Source organism: Sciurus carolinensis, chromosome 3 (assembly GCF_902686445.1).
Source record: "Sciurus carolinensis chromosome 3, mSciCar1.2, whole genome shotgun sequence".
In the NCBI taxonomy this organism is placed as follows: Eukaryota; Metazoa; Chordata; class Mammalia; order Rodentia; family Sciuridae; genus Sciurus; species Sciurus carolinensis.
In genome coordinates, this window is record NC_062215.1 from 32,555,929 (window position 1) to 32,576,245 (window position 20,317).

Below are 20,317 nucleotides of genomic sequence, written 5' to 3' on the forward strand. Positions count from 1 at the left end.
AACATGTGTCCTGTAAGGTCTGTATCACCTTGGCTTCTTTCTATATCCAAGGAAACAGGAGCCAGCTGGGCCTGGAGCAACCATCTGGCCTTTTACTGTTAGAATTAAAAGTCAATTAGAATCACTCTGGGGTCTTTTGCGCCCACTAAGAATGAAATCCCTCTAAAACAGATATATTTTATAAACGGCATTAGTAAGTTTTTACTATGCTTCTTTTCAAAAATATTTTTTAGCTGTAGATGAACATGATACCTTTATTTTATTCATTTATTTTTATGTGGTGCTGAGGATCAAACCCAGTACCTCATGTGTGCTAGGAAAGCACTCCACCACCCAGCCACAACCCCAACCCTAACACAGGTATTTTAGAGTTGTGGACTCTCCTCTTCCTGCAGAAGTTAGACCTTTAGAGTGCATGTGAGCCCCCTGGAGATCTTGAGAAACACAGAGCCTGACTCAGCAGACTAGCATGAGGCCTGCAACTCTGCATTTCTAACAAGCATCCAGGTTGACACTAGTGCTGGTAGTCTGCAGGAGGGGTAACCAACTTACCCACGTTTGCAATGAAAGTTTTATTGAACTTTTTTCCACTTTAGCATAGAAAATTGTGCATCTGGACCACACTAGGTAGGTCACTTATGCAGAGTTTATATAGTGAGCTTCACAACTGCTCACTCCAGATTCCCTGGAATAATTCTCTTGCCATGATAGTGACTCTTAGGGTTGGGGTGTAGCTCAATGGTACAGCACTTGCCTGGTATGCCTGAGGATCTGAGTTTGGTCCCCAGAACCATTAAAGAAAACAAGGTAAATAGAAAGGAGTTTTAAAAAAGAATAGTGACTCGTTACTCTCAAGAAATTATACCTGACTCCAGGCCTGAGACTTCCTGCCAGGGTAGACACTGTTTTGTGTCTTATATAGTCTTACTTAAATTTAAACAAATCTTTGTTTTGCAAATTTCACAAAACATGACCATGTGAACAAATTCCTTCTGTCTGTTTGGCCTAAGGCAAACAAGTGCTCACATCTTCCTTCTGGAAAAATTATTTTCTTTCATTGGCCAGTGACTGCCACTTCTGCAAAGTGAACACCAGGTGGCAGGAGATTTACACAGTCACTTTCAATCCCCACCGGCTCCAGAAATTTCCAACGTCCCCCAGCTAGCCCAGCCGGCTAATCCAACAAATTAATCTATGCTGTGATAATGGGCATAAGGAGTTCATGTGCTTCTCTCTCAAAAGCTTATTTGCCATTTAATGGAAATGCTAAGAGATTGTTTTTCAAACCAGATAAAGAATGCTAATGGGGGAGTTCCAGGCACACTGCTGGATCACAGATCACTGTGGAGCTGTTTTTAAGCAGGCAGATCCTTTTTCTGCTCCACAAAATGAATCCATGCAGGGCTCCTGGGTCTTATTACCTGCTCCCCACCTACCCTCAACATATAACTTAGTATTTGAGCATCAATACAGGAATTCAGCTGCTGGGTTCAAATCCAGGTACTAGCACTTACTGAGGATAAATATTGAGCTTGAACAGGACTTGAACATCTCTGAGCCTTAGTTGCCTGACATATGTGTGAAAGGTAATACTGATTTCATATAATTATTGTGGAGATTAGGTAAAATAATGCATACGAGTCATCTGAAGAGTTGTTCAAATGCATATTCTGGTTCAATAGGTCTGGGACAGTCAGAGATTCTGTGTCTCTAATGAGCTTCCAGGTAATAATGCTACTGCTGGACCACAAACCAAATATGAGTAGCCAAGTTGTGGAACTATAGTTCTCAGATTTGAGCATGTATCGGAATCATCAGGAAGGCTTGTTACACTGCACCAAGTTGCAGGTTCAGCAGATGTGGAGTGGGCCTGATATAAGCATTTTTTTTTTTTTTTTTTTGGTGAGGTGCTAGGGATTGAACCCAGGAGTGCTCTACCACTGGAACTACACACTCAGGTCTTTTTTCTTCCTTTTTTCCCCTGACCCCATTTTGAAACAAGGTCTCCCTAAATTAGCTGAGGCTGGCCTTGAACTTGTGATCCTTCTGCCTCAACCTTCTGAGTAATTGGGATTGCAGACACACACCACCGTAATCAGTGCTATTGCTACACTTTGAGCAACAGGGGAATAGAAGGTGCCACACACACTCTGGCAAAAACAATTAATTAATTAATTAATTTTTACAAATTAAAAGGGCGGGGGGAATAACTCAGCGGTAAAGCAATACTGGGTTCAATCCCTAATACCACAAAACACACACACACACACACACACACACACCATCAGCCTTGGGATCAATCAGGCAAGCCCTGGGTCTCCTTTTCTGGTCTAATGCAGTTCTAGCTCTGTGATCTTGAAGGAGTTACTTAAGATATCTGAATTGTTATTTCACCATTTGTAGCTGTTTGGGGCAAGGTCAATTGGGCTAATATGAAACACCTGACAGAAGGGCTGGTCTTTTAGTCCTCAGACTTGAATTTCCCGGGTGGAATTTATTTTTAAAAATATGTTTAAGCCAGTGCCATGGCCCTGCCTATAATCCCAGTGACCTGGGAGGCTGAGGCAAGAGGATCTCGAGTTCAAAGCCAGTGTCAGCAAAAGTGAGGCACTAAGCAACCCAGTGAGACCCCTGCCTCTAAATACAAAATAGGGCTGGGGATGTGGCTCAGTGGTCAAGTGCCCCTGAGTTCAATCCCTGGTACTACTACTACTACTACTACTACTAATAATAATAATTTTAAAATAAACCCAAGTTGTTGATTTAACTGCTCTGGAGTACTGAGCATTGGAAATTTTGCAGGGGTCAGGGTGGTACGGGGGATTGAACTCAGGGGCACTGGACCACTGAGCAACATCCCCAGTCCTATTTTGTGTTTTAGAGACAGGGTCTCACTAAGTTGCTCAGCACCTCGCTTTTGCTGAGACTAGCTTTGAACTCTCAATCCTCCAACCTCAGCTTCCCAAGCTGCTGGGATTACAGGCCTGCACCACCGCACCCGGGGAGCATTGGAATTTTTTAAAAAGCATTATGTGTGGCCAGTACTGGGAACTGGCCTAATACTGCCACCTAGTCTACTTTGGTGTCCAGAAGGATCATTGCTGAGCTCCAACACCCAGGGCTTCTGACTCAGAAGGTCTGGAGTAGGGCTGAGAATTGGCATTTCTAACAAGTTTCTAGGTGGTTCTAGGATATGTTCCAGGTATTACACTAATTCACAGAGATCAGCAAATTAATGTGCAAAACCAGATTGGCAGAGAATCTTGATTTGCCTAGGACAGAACACAGGCAGCATCACCAGCTGTCCCAGGTATGCCACTGTACAAGCCCACCTTTTGTAGTGGGTCTGATGGGGGTACAGAAAGATGCTCATGAAGGAACTTCTTTGTAGGAGTGCAGGAGGAACAGGAGTGCAGGAGGAAAAGTTGTTTGTCCTGGAACAGGTGACCCAGAACTCAGGAACAAGATGTGTGCTTGGGAGTTACAAAGAAGCCTTTGGCTCAATGCAAGGAAGAATTTTTAACCTTGAGAACTGTCCTGTCTGAAAATGGCATCAGCTTCCTCTCGGCAGCCAGTTTTCCTGTCCCTGTGTGGGAGGTGTTCAGCAGGGCTGGGGAGAAGGGGTAAGCCAGAGATACATGAACTGGAAGGACCCTGCCTTCCTTTTGAAGTCTGCGACTGCACTCCAGCACCTGGCCTGTTAATCCATAAACTTTCTATTTAGGAAGGTGACCGTCTGGAGCTTTCCCAACAGACTAGCTTTCCCAACCGTGTTTCCTCCGCCTATCAGCAAGCGGTCTACTTTCCCTGGGGCAAACCGGAAGGCTAAAACGCTGGATAAAGCGGGCAGCAGGTGTCACCTCCTAAGTGCAGTGGGGACAGCGCTGGAGCCCTTCCGGCCCTAGATAATGAGGTTAATGGGGTTTCGCGAAGCAGGTGGGCCACAGATGCCACAGAGATCTCTAGAGGCTGTCCCGAGGGAGTAAGAGGGAGGGTCCAGCCCACGCCACTGGCCACATCAGAGTACCAAGAGAACACCGAGTCTTTATTACAGGAATTCCTATGAAACAGCTCCAAGAAAAAACCCACACATAGGAGGGGAAAAAACAACAAAGCAACACACACAGACATGGGGTGGGGGCTTCCCCGCGTGCACTTGGCCCTTGCGTGGGGAGGGGTCAGGGTCACAGCCCAGACCCCTTCCTCTGCCGCTCAGGGTCAGACCCGTCTGGGCATCTCACTGACTGGAGGAGGGCTGCTCTCCCTCCCTCCTGAGGCCGGTGGCCGGGGATCAACCGAGGGGAGGGCGGGCGGCCCATTGCCAGCGCCCCCAGCACGGTGAGCGCTTCCAAACTTGGTCAAGCTCAGCAGCGCGCTCGCCGCCGCTCTCGGGAGCTAGGGAACCTCAGCGCCAGGAGTCGCGTAGAGGGCAGGCAGGGATGAGGTGCAATCAAGCCCTCACTCTCGCCCTGGCCACGCATTCACGGTCTCCCAGTCCCTGGATGCCACCAGAGCCCAACCCGATGAGATTGGATCTCATTCCCAAACCCCCAAACCCGCGCCGGGGAGCTAGATGAGGCTGGGCTGGTCCCGCACTCCGGGAGCTTCGTGCCTGCCCAGGCTTCCCGGCTCTCCGGAAAGGTCAGCGCGTTCCCATGTCCAGGGAGGGGCCGAAGAGACACACGGCCTCCTTCCCCTTGGCAGTGGTTGGTGCCGGTTAAGCATTCGTAGAATCGGAGTTTCCTTCTCAGGTCACCTTCTGGCCTTCAGCAAGGGGCACCCCGCGAGCCCTTCTGTCCTACAAGCTCCCATCCAGGCTGACAGCCTCTTTGCCTTGCTCTTCAGCCCTGTACTTTGTTAAGGGGGTTCACTCCCAACCACCCCTCTCCCACCACTGCTGCCCACCCTAAGAGTCCAGCTGCGGAGGCAAGGCCCCTGGGAGCCACTACTTCAGGGTGTGACTCCAGAACTGGCTTTTGTCTTCTGCCAAACTAAAGACCCTGCCCACCCAGAGTCCTCCAGCTCCGGGGGGAACCACCCTCCCCATCCCTGCTGGGTGAAGACAAGGCTGCTGGGGAACCCTGCCAGCCCCTAACAGAAGCAGCCTGATGAGCCAGGCCTGGCTAGGTGGCAGATTGCTCCTGGTGGTGGCCTAGCACTCTTCAGAGGGTGCCCGATTGAGTGCCCAGGGCTCTCCCACACTGAATTCTTGTGCAGGGGCTGTGCAGAGGGGTCAGCAACCCCAGAAAAGGATGGGATGCAGGAGACCTTGGGAAGAAAGAGCAGGAGGTGCCCAAAGGGAGTAGGGGATGGGGATAAACCAGGCAGCCTGTGGCCTGGCAGGAGAGATGGGGAAGAGAGAGGCAGGAGCTCTACCTGCAGGCCAGGATTATCTTGCCTTTTCCCAAACTCCAACCTAGGCCGCGTGCTGGGATTTTTTTTTTTTTTTTTTTTTTTTTTTTTTTTTTTTTTTTTAAAGGAAGGGTTGGTTCCTGCATTTCCCATTGCCCATAGAAAAGCCTGGCCACGAAAGGGGCTGTGACCAGCTGCTGGCTTGAGGGTCCCTCCTCCAATAACAAGATGGCAACTCCGAAGTTCTAAGTCCCATGAAAAGTGGCAGTGGCTGGGCTGGACTGTGGCCGGAGAACCACTGGGCCTCGGTATGCAAGCACCACTGTCCGGCTGCAGCTGGGCCCTTCAGCTGGGTGCCGGTGTTGTTCTTGCTGCCCCCACTGGGTCAGAGCATCTCTGGCGAGGAGGAGCTGCTGGCATCTGGCAGGGAAAAAGGATGGGTCAAGTCTCTTTCAAGGAAGGCCCCTCATCTTTCTTGGTCTCTGGTTCCTGGAGAGTGAGTTGGGGGCAGAAACAACCAAACACAGCAGCTCCTTCCTTTCTCCAGGGCCTCTGGGTGAGCCCTAGACATCAAACTGAGGAGGTCACAGACTCTGCTTAGAAGACCCACTCAAAGAGCAAGGGAGAAGTGGGACTAGGGTTTTTTGGTGGTAGGATGAAAAGAGGTGGGGCAGCAGAGAGACTAGGACTGCTAAGGAGGTGATGAGTCTCGCAGGAAAGTGACGGGAAGACAGGGAAGAGAAATGGAATGAGGAAGTCAGGAGGAGACTCCCGCTTTCAGAGAGTTGACATCCAGGGCTGGAGAGACAATCATGGGTGTAGCTGGGGATACAGAGCAGATCTGGAGGAGTAAAACCGTGCAAGAGACCCTGATTTTGAAGCCAACTGCACACAAGTATTGCTGATGCTGTAAAAGAGGGCGGTGGTGCTGCTGGAGAGTGGGGAGGGAGAAGGCTGAAGAGGGTCAAGGGCAGAGCAACAGATAGGTATTTAGGTAGTGGGAGGAGCAACAGAAGCTTAGGAGGGAGGAAAGAGTGCCAGGGCTCCCCGGGGTTTCCAAAGCCAAGGGAGGGTTTCAGGAAGAACTGTGGTCATCGCCTGTGGATGGGCACACCAGAAGAATGCAGGACAGGATGGGGAAAAGGTTTGGGGGGTGGCAGCAAATGGATGCAGGGGAGGGGCTGGAAGAAGGGCAGGTGCGCTTAAGTCCTGCAAGAGGGGTCTGCATTCCCTGTTCATTCCCAGAGGGGTGCACAGGGAGGCAGAAAGGAAAATCAGTCTGCACCTCCTGCCGACCAGGGGCTGCAGCCACCACAGATCCCAGACCACCCAACCCAAGCAGGGGACTGGACACAGATCTGTGTGTGCAGGGCCACCTCAATTTTCTTCAACTGTCCTCTCAGTGTGCAATGTGTATCCTGGACTGTCTTTTCAACTGGGCTAGAAACTACTCAAGGTCAAAAGCTGATTTTGCTTTCCTTATTCTAGCATCTGTCAAAGGCAGGTGTGTTTATCTTTTTCAAATGAATAAACAGCTAAATAAAAGAAATGCAAAAGACTGGTTTGCATGCAGAAGCCCACGTCTCCTGCCACAACAAGGGAAGAGATCCAGGCTCTGCACTATCCAGCGGCTTGAGCCCAGCACCTCTGGACCCCTGGGAAGACATGGGGTGTGGAGTCAGGTGGGTTCTGCCCTTGGACAGTCCCAGGCAGCTGTGGCCCACGACTTACCTCTTACTGTCCTTCTCTTAGGGCTTCTTCCACCTTGGGCACCTCCTGCCGCTTTCCCCGGAAGTCTTCATCTGAAAAGCAGAGGGGAACTGCCTCATCCTCCACCCTGCAGTCCTCACTCAGGCATGTCCCCAGGATGCACAAGAGAGTGCCCCCTCCATCTGATGGGGCACATGCTGATTCCCAGGTGGGCAGTGGTTGGGTCTGATGAAAGAGGCAACAGGACACCTGTGTGTTGGCCTGACTCATCACTGAGCTCAGACTTTGGACAAGTTCTTCCCTCTTCCTTGGACCTCAGTTTCCTTATATATAAAATGGGATGGGGAAGTTGGACTATCCAGATAACCTCCAAGGTTCTCTAGTCCTTCTTTTTGGAGTTTTCCTGACCGTAGAAGGGTCCAATGGCATGAGGATCGGGGTTGAGCTATATGTGGCCTGGTAGCGTCTTCTGGCCCCTGTGGCGTTTGGAAGGGACTCAGTAAAAGTTGAAATGTCTCTGGGCCCTCAGACTGAAGCTACCTAGTGTTTGGCTCGTCAGGTGGGCAGCCCTTTCTGTTCCCTTACACCCCAGTGAATACTGCCCAGAATGTTCCAGTGCCTGGGGCTTTGTGCCACAGGTAGAGATTGAGGTAGAAGTGGGGTTGGCTCCCTTTCAGGGACTGTATGAGGGGAGGCACTGTGCACCACACTTCTGTGGGTCACCTGCCCACCAACCCTTGATGTGTCTGTCCCCCTGGTTGGGTGCCCCCTCCCTGACAGGAAACACCCAGGACCTCCTCTTTCAGGATCACCCATCACAGGATCTCCCTGCCTCACCACAAGCGTGACCCTCCACATCTTCCAGAAGATTGGCTGTTGATGCAGCAGCCACCAGCCTGTCCAGCTGTTCAGGAACACAGTCCCAAAGATGGTCAAGTACTGGCACAGCCCACCCAGTACTCACTCCCACCCAACCCACCTCCAAATTCCAGAGGCTTCTACCTACATCTCCTACCCCACAACACCCCAATACTGCTAGTTCCTTTCTTAGGGTCCCAACCCTCTCACTTTGCTCCCATTGCTGGAGACAGGAAAGCAACTTTCTCCCTGCTCCCCTTTGGTTGTTTAGCTTTAAATATCCTGGGCCCTGATTAACAAGAAAGGATGGGAGTTTGGGTAAAAATGTGGAAAAACTTTTTTTTTCCTGGTACAAGGGATTGAACCCAGGGACACTTTACCACTGTGTTACATCCCTAGTCCTTTTAGACAAGGTCTATGCTAAGTTGCCCAGGCTGGGCTTGAACTTCTTTTCTTTCCTGACTCAGCTTCCCAAATCATTGGGATTATAGGCATGCACCATGGTGTCTGGCTTAGAATTACTTAATTTCTACTCAAGGAACCAAAAGTGAGAAGGAAACTGAGATGAGGAGGCAGGAGGACCATGGACCAGTTCAACTAGAGAACTTAGGAAAAGGTTTGCTAATTTCAAATGAATTCAATGATTTCAATTTTTCTGCCAAGGAGAACTTCCCACAGAAGGAAGACCAAAGCCACTGCCCCACTCTCCATGTCTGGCCCCTGGTGCTCTGAGTGGTGGGCAGCCAGCTGGCAGCCTAGCTCACAGAACAGAAGTGAGGCTGCAAAGCCGGGGCCCAGTCTTGGGGAGGGCACAGCCTGGGGGAGTCCAGCTGGGGTCTTAATCAGGGCCCTTGGCATCCACCACCCCACCCAGAGCCAGACTGGAAGGATACGATGGATGCTTCGGCAAGTGCTTCCTCTTTGACTTCCTCATTTTGGTCTTCTCCGAGAAGGCCCGGGCCAGTTCAAACAGCTTCCTCCGGGTGGCTGGGGCGGAGAGACCTGTGAGCTGTTTATTCTCTTGGCAGCCAGAGCACCATATGGTCTCCCCATAGGCCTGGGGGAGGCGAGGCCAGGACTGCACCAGGACTCCCGGGGTGGGAGCTGGAGAGAGGGAGGTGACAGGAATCCCAGACCAGAATGCCACCTCAGGAGCAAGGCTGCCATCCCAGGTCCGCCTGCAGGGGCAGCACAGGCCACCAAGAGCCAGGCCCAGGCCAGCCAGCAGCCCAAGATCCGGGTATTCCTTCCCTGACTGTGACAGACAGCCATGCATCTTGGCTTTCTTTCCCGACCTCGGCCCCTGCCTTCCCACCCCTCCCCTAGCCATCTTCAGAGTCAGTACTGGAATTTCCATGACTAATCCGAGATTTTCCTTGAAATACAGCCTGAAAGAATCTTGATTTACACTAGATGTGGGTCTGTGCGATAGGGAGGTAAGGGAGACGGGAAGGGGGCATTCAAGACTGGCAGGACTTTGTGGAACAAGGTCCCAAATCTGAAGGCCTCCCACTGCCACAGAAAGTGGGCTTAGGAAGGGCTTCCCCCAAGTCAGACCCAGCCAAGTGGCGGCAAGGTGCAGAGAATGTGAACGCTGACGCTGGGGTGAGGGGATGTGCAGCACATTATTTTTCTGCAGACAGCTGGCTCAAGAGGATTTAAACTTAATTTGTCTCTAGATTCAGCTGTAGAGGGAAGTGAGGTAGGAAGCCTGAGAGAGCCAGCCTGTGATTAAAATGTCACTTCAGTTCACCAAGAGTTAGCAGCACTCAAAATTCTGGTGGGGGTTCCTTCCCTCCCATTAGGCCACAGGGTCTGCCTCCAAAGAGCTGGGGCAGGGAGGGGCATGGGCAAGACTCACATTTTCCCATGTGCTTCAACTTGTCCCTGAATAAGGCATCTTCAGACACGGTGGGGTTGGCATCACTGGCTCCTGGAAGGAGGAGACATGCTAAGGGATCGGCCCCCTTGGCTCTCTCAGGTCCCGCTGGAGAGGGAGAGCAAGCGGCTAGCAAGGCCCTGGGGAGGTAGGTCACGGCTGTCCCCCATGGAGGCTGTTTTAGCCCCATCCTTCCATTTTAGCAAGGATGCAGACTTCTTTCTTAACTGGGAAGGAGTTTAAAGCAAGGAGGATTTTCTGGGTACTCCTTTTTCCTTGTAAGCTGTGTTTTTCTCCCCTGTGAAAATGGGGGTGCTCTTATAGACGTCTGCTGAATGTGTGGAGAGCCAGATGAAATGGGGTCCTGACTATCCGCTTCCGTGACAAATTCCATATTCTGTGAAGTCATGTTGGAAGTTTGAAATGAGCTTTGGTGGGGTATTTCTACCATGGGAGTCAGCAGGCACTGCAAACTGGGCTTCCCGTGCACCCATTCACCAGCTAAATGGGGGGCTGCCTGAATCCCGACATGGGCATGAGTCAAAGGAGGAAGAGCACAGCCCAGAGTGCCTGGAAGAGTCCCTTTGTCTTTCCAGGGTCAGTCTGTCCATCACTCCCTCCCCGACACTAAGCAAGAACATGTATAGGGCTGGGCCAAGGTCGGAACTCAGCTGCCACCCCGAGCTGCCCACTCACTTGGGCACCACTTGGGTCTCCCACTGCCCTTCTAAAGCCACTGTCGTCCATCCTGCAACCTGGATAATCCCCAGTCACCTTGCCTGCTAAGTCCCCTTTGAGTCATTCTGATCCATCTCAGCAGCTCTGGTGTCTCTGGTTAATTCGGGATCAAGGACAAGAGGCTCCGTGAAAACTCCCAGATGCGCATCTGGTGGGGCCTAAGCTCCTAGACTGTTGCTTATGAATCAGTTCCGTGGGATTTTCTCTCTCCAAGCTGGGATCAGCTGAGCTCCCCACCCCCACCCATGCCTGCACCCCCACTCTACCGTGCGATGGAAGGTCTGTTCAGGCAAAAGCTACTGAGCCTTTCTGTGAGGCAGGCAGTTTGTGGATGTGTGTGGGACGGGGGTAGTGACTGAGTAGGTGCAACCGTGTCTACAGGCACAGCATCTAGCTGCTGGGTGTGAAGGCACGACCTCTGGCTGGGCCTTAGCCCACGTTCCTGTCTCCAGCACAACCCTCATGTCTGTGGATCCCAACAGCACTGCTGTCCACACCCTGGTCCCCCTCAGCATTAGGCCTCCTGAGCAGTAGGCCTCAACCTCTTTGAGGCAATTCCTACTTCTTACCGCCTTAAACTCTAAGCTCCAAATTTTTCTTCCTTCTACACCGAAGGCAGAGCCTGGCCCGTGGCAGTTATTCCCCAGATACTTAATGAATGAATGAATGAACCCTCCCCAGGTTAATCTTGCCTCCTTCTCACTGTGCATTTGCTATAATCAACGAGCATGTCCCCAGCTTCGCTGGTTTGCTCTCCCTATCTCTTGGACACACCTCCTTACAAGACCATAAGCTCCTCCAGGGCAGATACCAAGCCTTGTGAGTCTGAAGCTTTGCCACACCCACTTGCTATCAAGGGACATTATGTGGGGTAGCATGTCTTCTGTAGACATGCTCCAGGAATTGGTGGGAGTTCAGATAACCCATGTCAATCCCACAGCCCCTGGGTTAGCAAAGACCCCTTGCTGCTCAGTGAAGGGGACATCTTACTCCATGGTCCATGTGGTGGTAGAGCCAGAGTTATCCCCTCTAGCCTGCTGAAGGGCCTCAGGCTCCTACCCTGGGTCTCTTTCCCCCTCCTACCCCCAAACTCCAAATATCCAAGGCAAAGTTGGGGTGTGAGCCCCCCTCCCCCCCACACCCTCCAGGTTTCTCCCTCAGGAAGCCAAGGTTACCTGGGACTGAAGAAGGAAAGCCAAAGTCGTTTCCCACAGCCACACTGCTGGATTTGGATTTCTGGGACTCATATTTCAATCGATCTGGAAAAGGACCATGCTCCTGTTAGGGGAGTTAACTCCTGGGCTCCCCAAGGCATCCTGGAGGTGGCTGGAGGCTGAACCCCCCAAATCACACGTAAGTGCACACAAGAACACAAAATATGCAAGCACACAACATGTTCCAGCTCTTAAAGAGCCAGTGATAAGCCAGGTGTGGTGGTACGCCTGTCATGCCAGCTACCTGGGAGGCTGAAGCAGGAGGACTGCAAGTTGCCAGTGAGACCCTGTCTCAAAATAAAAGGGCTGAGGGTGTAGCTCAGTACCACAAAAAAGAAGGAAGGAAGGAAGGAAGGAAGGAAGGAAGGAAGGAAGGAAGGAAGGAAGGAAGGAAGGAAGGAAGGACCAGTGATAACAGCAACTGTCAGACAACCACCTGGAATGTTAGAATGTCAGAATTCAAAGGTCCTTGAAATGGTAGAGTCCAATGCCCCTAATTTAAAAGAAAAGGCCCTGAGACCTCCAACACCTTGGCCGAGGAGCCAGGCCAGCCCTCAGGACCAGTGTTCTCACTGCACAACTTGCTCCTCCTTCACTGACATGGGTCAGTCATACACACGCAGAATCTTACACTACGACCCTCACTAGACTACTTCCACAGCCCTCTATAATGTCACCTTAAACACCACGCTATCCTGAAGGGATGAGGCAGCCAAGCTAGGGAGCAGGGCACCCCACCTAAAGCCTACCCAAATACCCTAATGTCCTAATTCATGTCCTTCACTCAGAAAGCCTTCTCTGGCACCCACAGAGTTTGTCACTCAGTTCCTGGGACTCCAGACACCTCATGCCTGCCCTATGACCAGGGATCGGTGAGGGAAGGTGCTGAGGTGCTCTTATCCCCGCTGCCCATGCCAAGGCCAGGGCTGCGCACAGAGCAGAGGTAGAGGGGGCGGGGAAGGCCTAAGTGGGCACACCCCTTTCCCCTGAGTCCCAAGGTTCCCCAGGTCCCTGATGGCAGAATTCTGGTCTCCCCCAGGATAACATGATGAAGGTCATGCCCCAGCAGCACAGAAAGCACCTGGCCCTTGGCCTCCATCACAGCCCTCCCTGAGCCCCGAGGCTAAAGTCTGCGGTGCCTGGGCAGTGCCCACCTCTCTCCAGAGCGAGGAGGAAGTCCCGGTTGCGCTGCAGTTCCTTCATGAACTCCTCATTCTGTAGGAAGAGCGCAATCCTCTCGTCTTCCAGGTACTGTTTCCAGCGGCTGTCCTGGGTCCCAGGCCCGGCCACAGGGGGAGGGCCCCCCTCTCCACTCACAGGCTTGGAGCCCCCGGTGTTACCCTGAGGAGGGGGTGAATACGCTGAGTGCCCACTCACATATGTCCTTTCCCAGGATCCTCCAGCCTCACCCCTTCTCACACCTAATGGTCAGTTAAAGTCACAGGAACAGGTCAGAGCCCTCTCTGCTGAGGAAGCAGAAAGGGTCTAAAAACTTTTTCCCTCTGACCTTGGGCCATTCTTCATTCCTTCATCCACAACCTGAGTAGTCCCGAAAAGGATCTAAATCTGCTCAACAGCCCACACAGGAACTCTCAAACTCGAAACTCTCCTGCACCATCTGCCTCAGGGTGAGACCTGCACACCACAGGGCACTTTGGGACATGCCAACATCTGGGGAGAAGCTGCTCCTGGCCCTTTCCCAAGAAAGGGGAGGGAGGTACTCTGGCCCTCTGCCATTGACTGCCAATGGCTATAGCCAGAAAGCCTTACAGGCTGTCTCCCTCCCTGGGTTAAACAGGAAACCTCCTGGCCCAGACAGGAAGTGAAGCTTTTGGTCCAGCATTCTTTCCCCACAAACCCAGGGCAACAGAAATGGCTCAGCCTGGGCTTAAAAACCAAGAAGCAAAACTGGCTGGCACAAATTGTGTGGGCAAAGAGATGCTGGACAGGCAGGGGGCATGGAGGGTGGGGAAAGCCCATTACCTGTATGCTGTCCAGCTGCTGGGGCAAGATGCGGAGGAAGTCATCAGGGAGGTTGCCCAGCAACGGTGGGTTCCAGTTCCGATAGCGCCTCTGGCTTGCAGGGGGTCCAGGGCACAGCACATCGATCCTGGGGAATGGGAGGCGATAACCAGGAGGGAGCAGTCGAGCCCAATGACAGAGCCCCTGGCCCACCATACCAGATCCTCAAGTAGGTGGGATCTCACTCAGGGGTTCCAGCAGCTTCCATTGCCTCCAGAACAAAGCTGGCACTCTCTCTGTCATCAGCAGGGACTCCATTCAATCAGCCTCAACTCCCCAGCCTTGGCCTTGGGCTCAGACTGACAGTCATTGCTCTCCAATCACTCAGTGTCCTCACAGTGCTAATGTAGATGTTGTGGATTTATAAGTAGGCCTTTGTCAATGGCCCCTAGAGACAGTAGTAGTTCTGTCCTTTTATGCTTATATCCCTTGCACTAACACAGTGCCCAACTTGTGGCTGCTGAGTAACAGGTACAGTCCAAATGAACAGACGCAAAAGCCACCAACAGCCTGACTTGCCTGCCCATTGGTTTGTTGGGGAGGAGAGGAACTCCAGGACCCCTAGAGAGAAGAAAGCAGATCTGAGCTCCTATTCTGGGTCAGCCACAAGCCAGTGGGGTGGTCTTCTGAAGACTCACCAGCTGGGTCTTGAACAACCTTCTGAGAAGGCATACGGAGAGGCCAGCAGAAGATTCTTGTTCCCAGGGACCCTCAGGGGCCACTATTCCTAAACAAGGTGTGTGTCAGGAGGTCTGTGCCAGGGCAGAGGCCAGCAGGGAGAGGCAGCGGGCAGGAGAGGAAGCCAGGCCAGCAGCCTCCCTGACCCCCAGCCTCCTGCTCTGACTCCCATGCCTGAGGGCAGCCTGGAGTCGGTCCAGGAGCTCCCCACAGTTCCTAGGCAGCCTGCAGCGTGGCAACCGCAGGACACGTGTTCTGCTGAATCAGGGAAATGACACACTGAGAAGGCAGCGGGCCGGGGCGGTGGGGGCCGCTCTCGCTCACTCGCGGGTGCTGGGGCCTGGCTTTGATTTGGCCTCCAGCTCCAGGAATCCCGCCCGCCCCCTCACTGGAGGGGAGCTTTTCCGGGCTGCAGCTGACTGTGGAAATAACTTCCTTTCCTTTTCTATTTTGGGCGGGTGGCCGGGTGGGGGCGCGGGGAGGGCGGGGGCGGCAGCAGACGGGTAACCAGCTGCTAAGTGCTCGGTGGGAGCTCAGTGCGCTCAGCCTGGAGCCAGGGGAACCCTGCGCACGGTCCACCCTCTCGCTGGCTCTGCGGCGAGGGAAGCCGCAGGGAGGCACCTGCATCATAACCAGGACTCCCCTTGCTGGGCCAGGATTCCTTCTACATCACCCTACCACCTTCTGCCCCTGGCAGACGCTCCATTTCCCTCCCCAGGCCTGAGAGGCAGGGAGAGGATGCCCCATCTCTCAGGGTGTGGAAGACCACCTCCGGCCCCCGCGGACAGAAATCTCCTCTAGGGTCATTACCCTTCCTCCGGTCTCAGGACCTTCATCTGGGACACAGGTGCTCACTCCCAGCTCAACCACCTCAAAGCCCCAGGAAAAGCAGAAGGAAAGCCCAGAGTTCTATGTGGACACCCTAGCCCTTTGTTACTAAGATACCCAAATGGGAGGGGTCAAGGTGGAGGACCCCTGCTGTTTTCTTCCTTGCTGGCGGTCCTGGAGGAAGGGCAGACTCAGGCCCCTCCTGGCCCTGGCCCTGGCAGAGATGAGGTCAGCCCATAACTGCTGGGTTGGGGACGGGAGGACGCATGGGCAGCCCAGGCAACTCCATTGTGGTCAGAAAGGAATGTCAGAAATGAGCTGAGAGGCACATGAAAAATTTCCAAGGCTGTAATTTCAGTGGAAAAACAACAGGCAGCAGCCTGTGTGGAGGGGTCCCTTGGGCTTCAGAGACTTTTAGACAGATGGAAGGAAGGACAGGCTGGGGGAGGGGAAGGCGACAGAAGGCTGGGGAGGATCTCCTGGCCCTGCATCTCTGGTGCCCAAAACTAAAACTTCAAGCTCCACTTAGGCCCCCTGGGTTACCCATAGAATGTCAAACCTGGCTGAGAAGGATTGTCAAGATGGGTCTCCCTGGCAGGATTTTGGATGAAGCTGGACACTGAGGTGCATAAGGGTCCTCCTGATGCCAGGGCAGAAAGGTCATCCAGGCAAAACAGGGTGCAGGACTTCGGGCATTCCAGGCTTGCTCCCCTGGATGACCCTGCCTCTCTGTGTCCAGCAAAGCAATGTTCAAGCTCCCAAACTCCACCCCATCTGCAGCTCTTAGGAGCCCAGTAACAAGGTGGCAGAAGGGAACCAGACCATTTGCCCCTTAAAATCTCATCTCCCTTCAGCAGCCAGGGGGAGGTTCCTAAAACATAAAACGGGACCACACACCACTCTCCAGCTGAAACCCTTTCTGGGGCTCCCCACGGCTGCAGGTAAGATGGAAGCTCCTTGGAAGGTTAGGAGGCCCCTGAGATCTGCTGGCCTCTGCGGGCCCATCCAGCCATGTGTCGCTCCAGGAGTTCCCTAGACCCTCTTCCTTGGCTCAGCCTGTGCTGTTTACTGCTTCGTCAGGCTAGTACCATAGCGTGTGGCCTTGGGTCATAGCTTGAATTGCAGTTCCTTTAGGATCTCCTCTGGGGGCGAAGGGGCAGACCCACCCAGATCCATCCACTGACTCCTCACCTCTCACCCCAGCAGAGCCTGCAGTTCCTGGGTATCACTTGAGATAGACCACAGCTCTGCTCCCACCCCTAACTCAGGGGTAGTAACGCTGGCTACTCCCCAGCCCGTAAATTTCTGCCACTCTATCAGCTCCCTAAGCTACAGTCAGAGATTTCCCATTAGGGAGGCGAGAGAACACAGCAGTAAAGAGTAAGTAGCTTTGAAGTTAGAAAGAAATGTTCAGGGCCCAGCAGCCCAGGTCGGCAATCCCAGCTACTGGGGAGGCTGAGGCAGGCGGAAGGCAAACTCAAGGCCAGCCTGGGAGACTTAGCAAGACTCTGCCTCAAAATAAAATAATTTGAATCTCAACCCTTAGTCTTGGGGAAGCTTATTAAGTCTCTCTGAGGCTCAGTTTCCTTCTCTGTAAAAAGGGGGTAATGACAGTGTTCCTACTAGCTATACCTATACAATAACACAAGTTCTCCACCACTGGTCTCAGGCTTCCAAGATCCCCAGAAGGGAAGATCCAGGTGGCAAGTTCCCTGTTTTCCTCCCCACCCTGCCTGCATCATTCTAAGGAAAAGCAGCTTGAGGTCAGACAGATCTGGGCTCCACAAGTCCACCACAAACACGGAGCCCAGGAAAACAGCGTCCTAGACCCATGGGATCCTGTTGGTGGTGTGCTTCATTATAAGCTTCCAAATTACAGTCTTTAACCTGGAAGAAGTTTTCAGGGACCTCACAGACTACTACTCTCCTGCCTCCAGTTATCAAACTGTCCCAGAAAAGAAGACATGCTCCCATTGCTTAAAAATTCCCATAATACCCACAGCCCAGGGGTGACAAACCAATAGCCATTCCATCAGGGACTGATGACTAGGTGGGAGTGCTGTGTTGAGGGGGACTCTGAGGTGCTGTCTTGCCTCAGCAGGAAAGCGCACTGTGATTAATTAGTAATGATTCTGTGAGCCAGGTGTCGTGGCACATGCCTCAGTTACTGGGGAGGCTGAGGCAGGAGGATTGCAACAGTTTGAGGCCAGCTTGGGCAACTTAGCAAGACTCTGCCTCAAGTTAAATTAAAAAGGGCTGGGGATGTGGCTCGGTGATAGAGTGCTTGCCTAGCATACATGAGGCCCTAATTCAATCCCCAGTATTGAAACAAAAAGTAATATTTGCAAGGGCTTCAGAAGGGAAGTGTCAATATGTGTTTCATGTACTCTCCCTTCCTATTCTGCATGTCCCTTGAGAATAAGATCTCAGAAAGCAGAGGTTAAACCATACTTAACTGCGTCCCAAATAGTATGGGACATGCTACCTGTAGACTAGGAATTTAGTAAATGTTTGTTTATGCAATCCTTATCCTTGGAAAGTTCTCCTTGGTATCTAGCTAAAATGTTTCTTGCCACAGTAGAAGCTTGTTCTTGGTGGACTAATACACTGAGAGGTCCAGTGGAGTTTCCCACTGTGTTCGTACACAGCCCCAGCCCTGTTCCTTTCCCTGCTCCCCTGCACTCGGAGGCAAGGTGGATTCTCACCGGGGAGGTGGAGTCGGGGGAGCTAGAGGGTAAGGCCTGTCGAACATGTGCATGTGGTAGGCCGGCGGGGAGTACACAGGCGGGGGCTCTTCATCGGAGCTATCAGGTTCCAAAGTCCTTTCCAAGATCTAAATCAGAGACAATAGAGAAAGAAATATTAATAATCCTTCCTTGAATTTAAATGGCATTCAGACAAAACCAAGTGTGGGCGAGGATCGGTAGTAAGGAACTCTGTGTGTTGCTGGTGGGAGTGTAAATAGATACAACCACTTCTTTGGAAAACTGGCCTTATCTGCTAAAGCTGGACACATGGCTACCTCTGCCCCTACTATTCCAGGACTCTCAGCAGACATGAAAGTACATGTACCCAAAGGGAAGGTTCAGGGCAACACTAGTCATCCAAGTAAGGTTCAAGAATAGGAAAAACACTCACAGGGATAGAAGTTAGAGCAGCATGAACTCTGTGGGGTGGGTCAGGAGGGGGAGGGGCATCAGGGGACTCCAGGTTCTCTGGATGATTTCTTTTTCATTGTTTGTTTGTTTTGGTACCAGAGATTGAACCCAGGGGCGCTTAACCACTGAGCAACATTCCCAACCTGTTTTTAATTTTTTTTTATTTTGAGATGAGGTACTGCTGAGTAGCTTGTTAAGTTGCTGAGGCTGGCTTTGAACTCAAGGTCCTCCTGCCTCAGCCTCTGGGATTACAGCCTTGTACCACATTGCCCCACACTGATGATGTTTCTTGATCTAGACTTCACCAAGTTGGGTGCTTGAGATTTGTAACTTCTTCTTTTTGTTTTTTTGTGTGGTGCTGGGGATTGAACCCAGGGCCTTGTGCTTGCAAGGCAAGCACTTTACCACCAGAGCTATATCCCCAGCCCTGTAACTTCTTCTTGTACGTGTGCTGTTCTTTGATAACATCATTCACACCCTTCTCAAAGTACTTCCACATCTGTTAGCTTAACCTCAAACAGCCTGGTGAGGTAAGATGTAGAGCATTACACCCATTTTACAGATGAGGAAACTGAGGTCCAGGTTGACTAAATGACAGCAAAAGCTACCCAATGTTTTTAGAATCAAGTCTTCAACTTGGAGCATGGTCTTCACGGCCAATATCTGAATGCCCAGGTTGAATTCCCAGGGTGGACAGGTTCTAGATGCCTGCTCTCCCTTTAAACTCTTCTCTTCATCCAGGAGTGAGAGAGGGCAGAGAGAGGCCTGGGCTGGGCAAAGGCTGGGTTCCTGCCACACAGACTGACCTAGACCCTTCTCCAGAGGTCCACAGAGGCATTTGGCGCAAATCCTTCAGCATACACCCCAACTGGCTACTCCTTAGCCTCCTGCTTCTCTCTCTTCCTCCCCATAGCACTTTTTCCATCCTAGACCAAGGAAACTGGAAGGGCTCAGAGGCTATGAGTTGGCCCAGAGTCCCCAGGCCTCAGGTTTCACTCCAATTGAGTTTGCAGAAGTCACCCCTAAAGTGGCCTCTGTTTCTGCCTCTGCAAGTCTGGGCTGGGCTGCACAGGCTGGCACATCTCTGCTCTGGACCAGCCATGTCCTGCACGGAGCCTCACAGGGACACCCTGGCAGCGAGCATGCCCATGTGAGCACGCGCACACACAGCCAGACCGACCCAAGGCGGCCTCCACCCTGGAATGCGCTAGTGTTTCTTCCTTTGAGGCAGAAAGTATTTAAACAGATGCTTTTGCAGGAAAAGAAGAATGTAGTCGTTTTGTGGGCCACTGCTTTGCTTACCCCAGATTTTCACAAGAAGTAAGACAGCGCTCAAGAGAGACAGAGGACAAACAATATAAGGGCTGTTCCTGTTCACTGACAAATTTCTGATGCCTGGCACAGGGGAATGGCTTAGCAAGAACCTGGGGCACCCAGAGGACTTGCTGCTGCCACACACGGCTCACACATCCATTTCCTTTGCTCTGAGGATTCCAGGCTGGGGCTTAGCCTGGACGATCCTAGCTGAGACTGGTCTCATGAGATAGGACAGGAGGAGGGCTCAAGGGGAACTCTTCCCAGAAGAAGCCACTTGGGGTTTCCTTTGGCTGTGACCTGCAGCAGTCAGCCCACAAGACTCAGGGAGAGCAGGCTCCCGGGGCCCCTCCAGCTCCACAGTGCAGCTTCCTGGGGCAGCAAGCCCAGCCTTGCAGAGGCTTCTGGAGAGGAACGGGGAAATGTCAAGGACAGAGACAGTGGACCAGGCAGGCTCCAGAAAAGCAGATCCCAAGCCCCATGGAGAACCCCATGCCTTCCTGGCCTCCCCTGCCTCTCTCTTCCAACCCCAATAGCCACAGGTGCTTGTTCTTCTGGCTCTAAAG

At 52.3% G+C, this 20,317-nt stretch overlaps 1 protein-coding gene across 3 annotated transcripts in view; it reads right to left on the reverse strand.

Moving 5' to 3' along the window:
* Window positions 1-4,024: 4,024 nt before the first annotated feature.
* Cuedc1 (CUE domain containing 1) overlaps window positions 4,025-20,317 on the reverse strand; it is a 78,973-nt gene continuing 62,680 nt past the window's right edge. For all 3 annotated transcript variants that reach the window (XM_047545823.1, XM_047545824.1, XM_047545825.1), the window contains exons 3-11: window positions 17,985-18,112; window positions 13,735-13,861; window positions 12,906-13,092; window positions 11,713-11,796; window positions 9,782-9,853; window positions 8,814-8,907; window positions 7,900-7,958; window positions 7,084-7,154; window positions 4,025-5,772 (exon numbers count right to left, since the gene is read on the reverse strand). In XM_047545823.1, coding sequence (XP_047401779.1) covers window positions 7,087-7,154; window positions 7,900-7,958; window positions 8,814-8,907; window positions 9,782-9,853; window positions 11,713-11,796; window positions 12,906-13,092; window positions 13,735-13,861; window positions 17,985-18,112 — 819 coding nt within the window. In that variant the 3' untranslated portion in view covers window positions 4,025-5,772; window positions 7,084-7,086. The remainder of the gene's footprint in view (window positions 5,773-7,083; window positions 7,155-7,899; window positions 7,959-8,813; window positions 8,908-9,781; window positions 9,854-11,712; window positions 11,797-12,905; window positions 13,093-13,734; window positions 13,862-17,984; window positions 18,113-20,317) is intronic.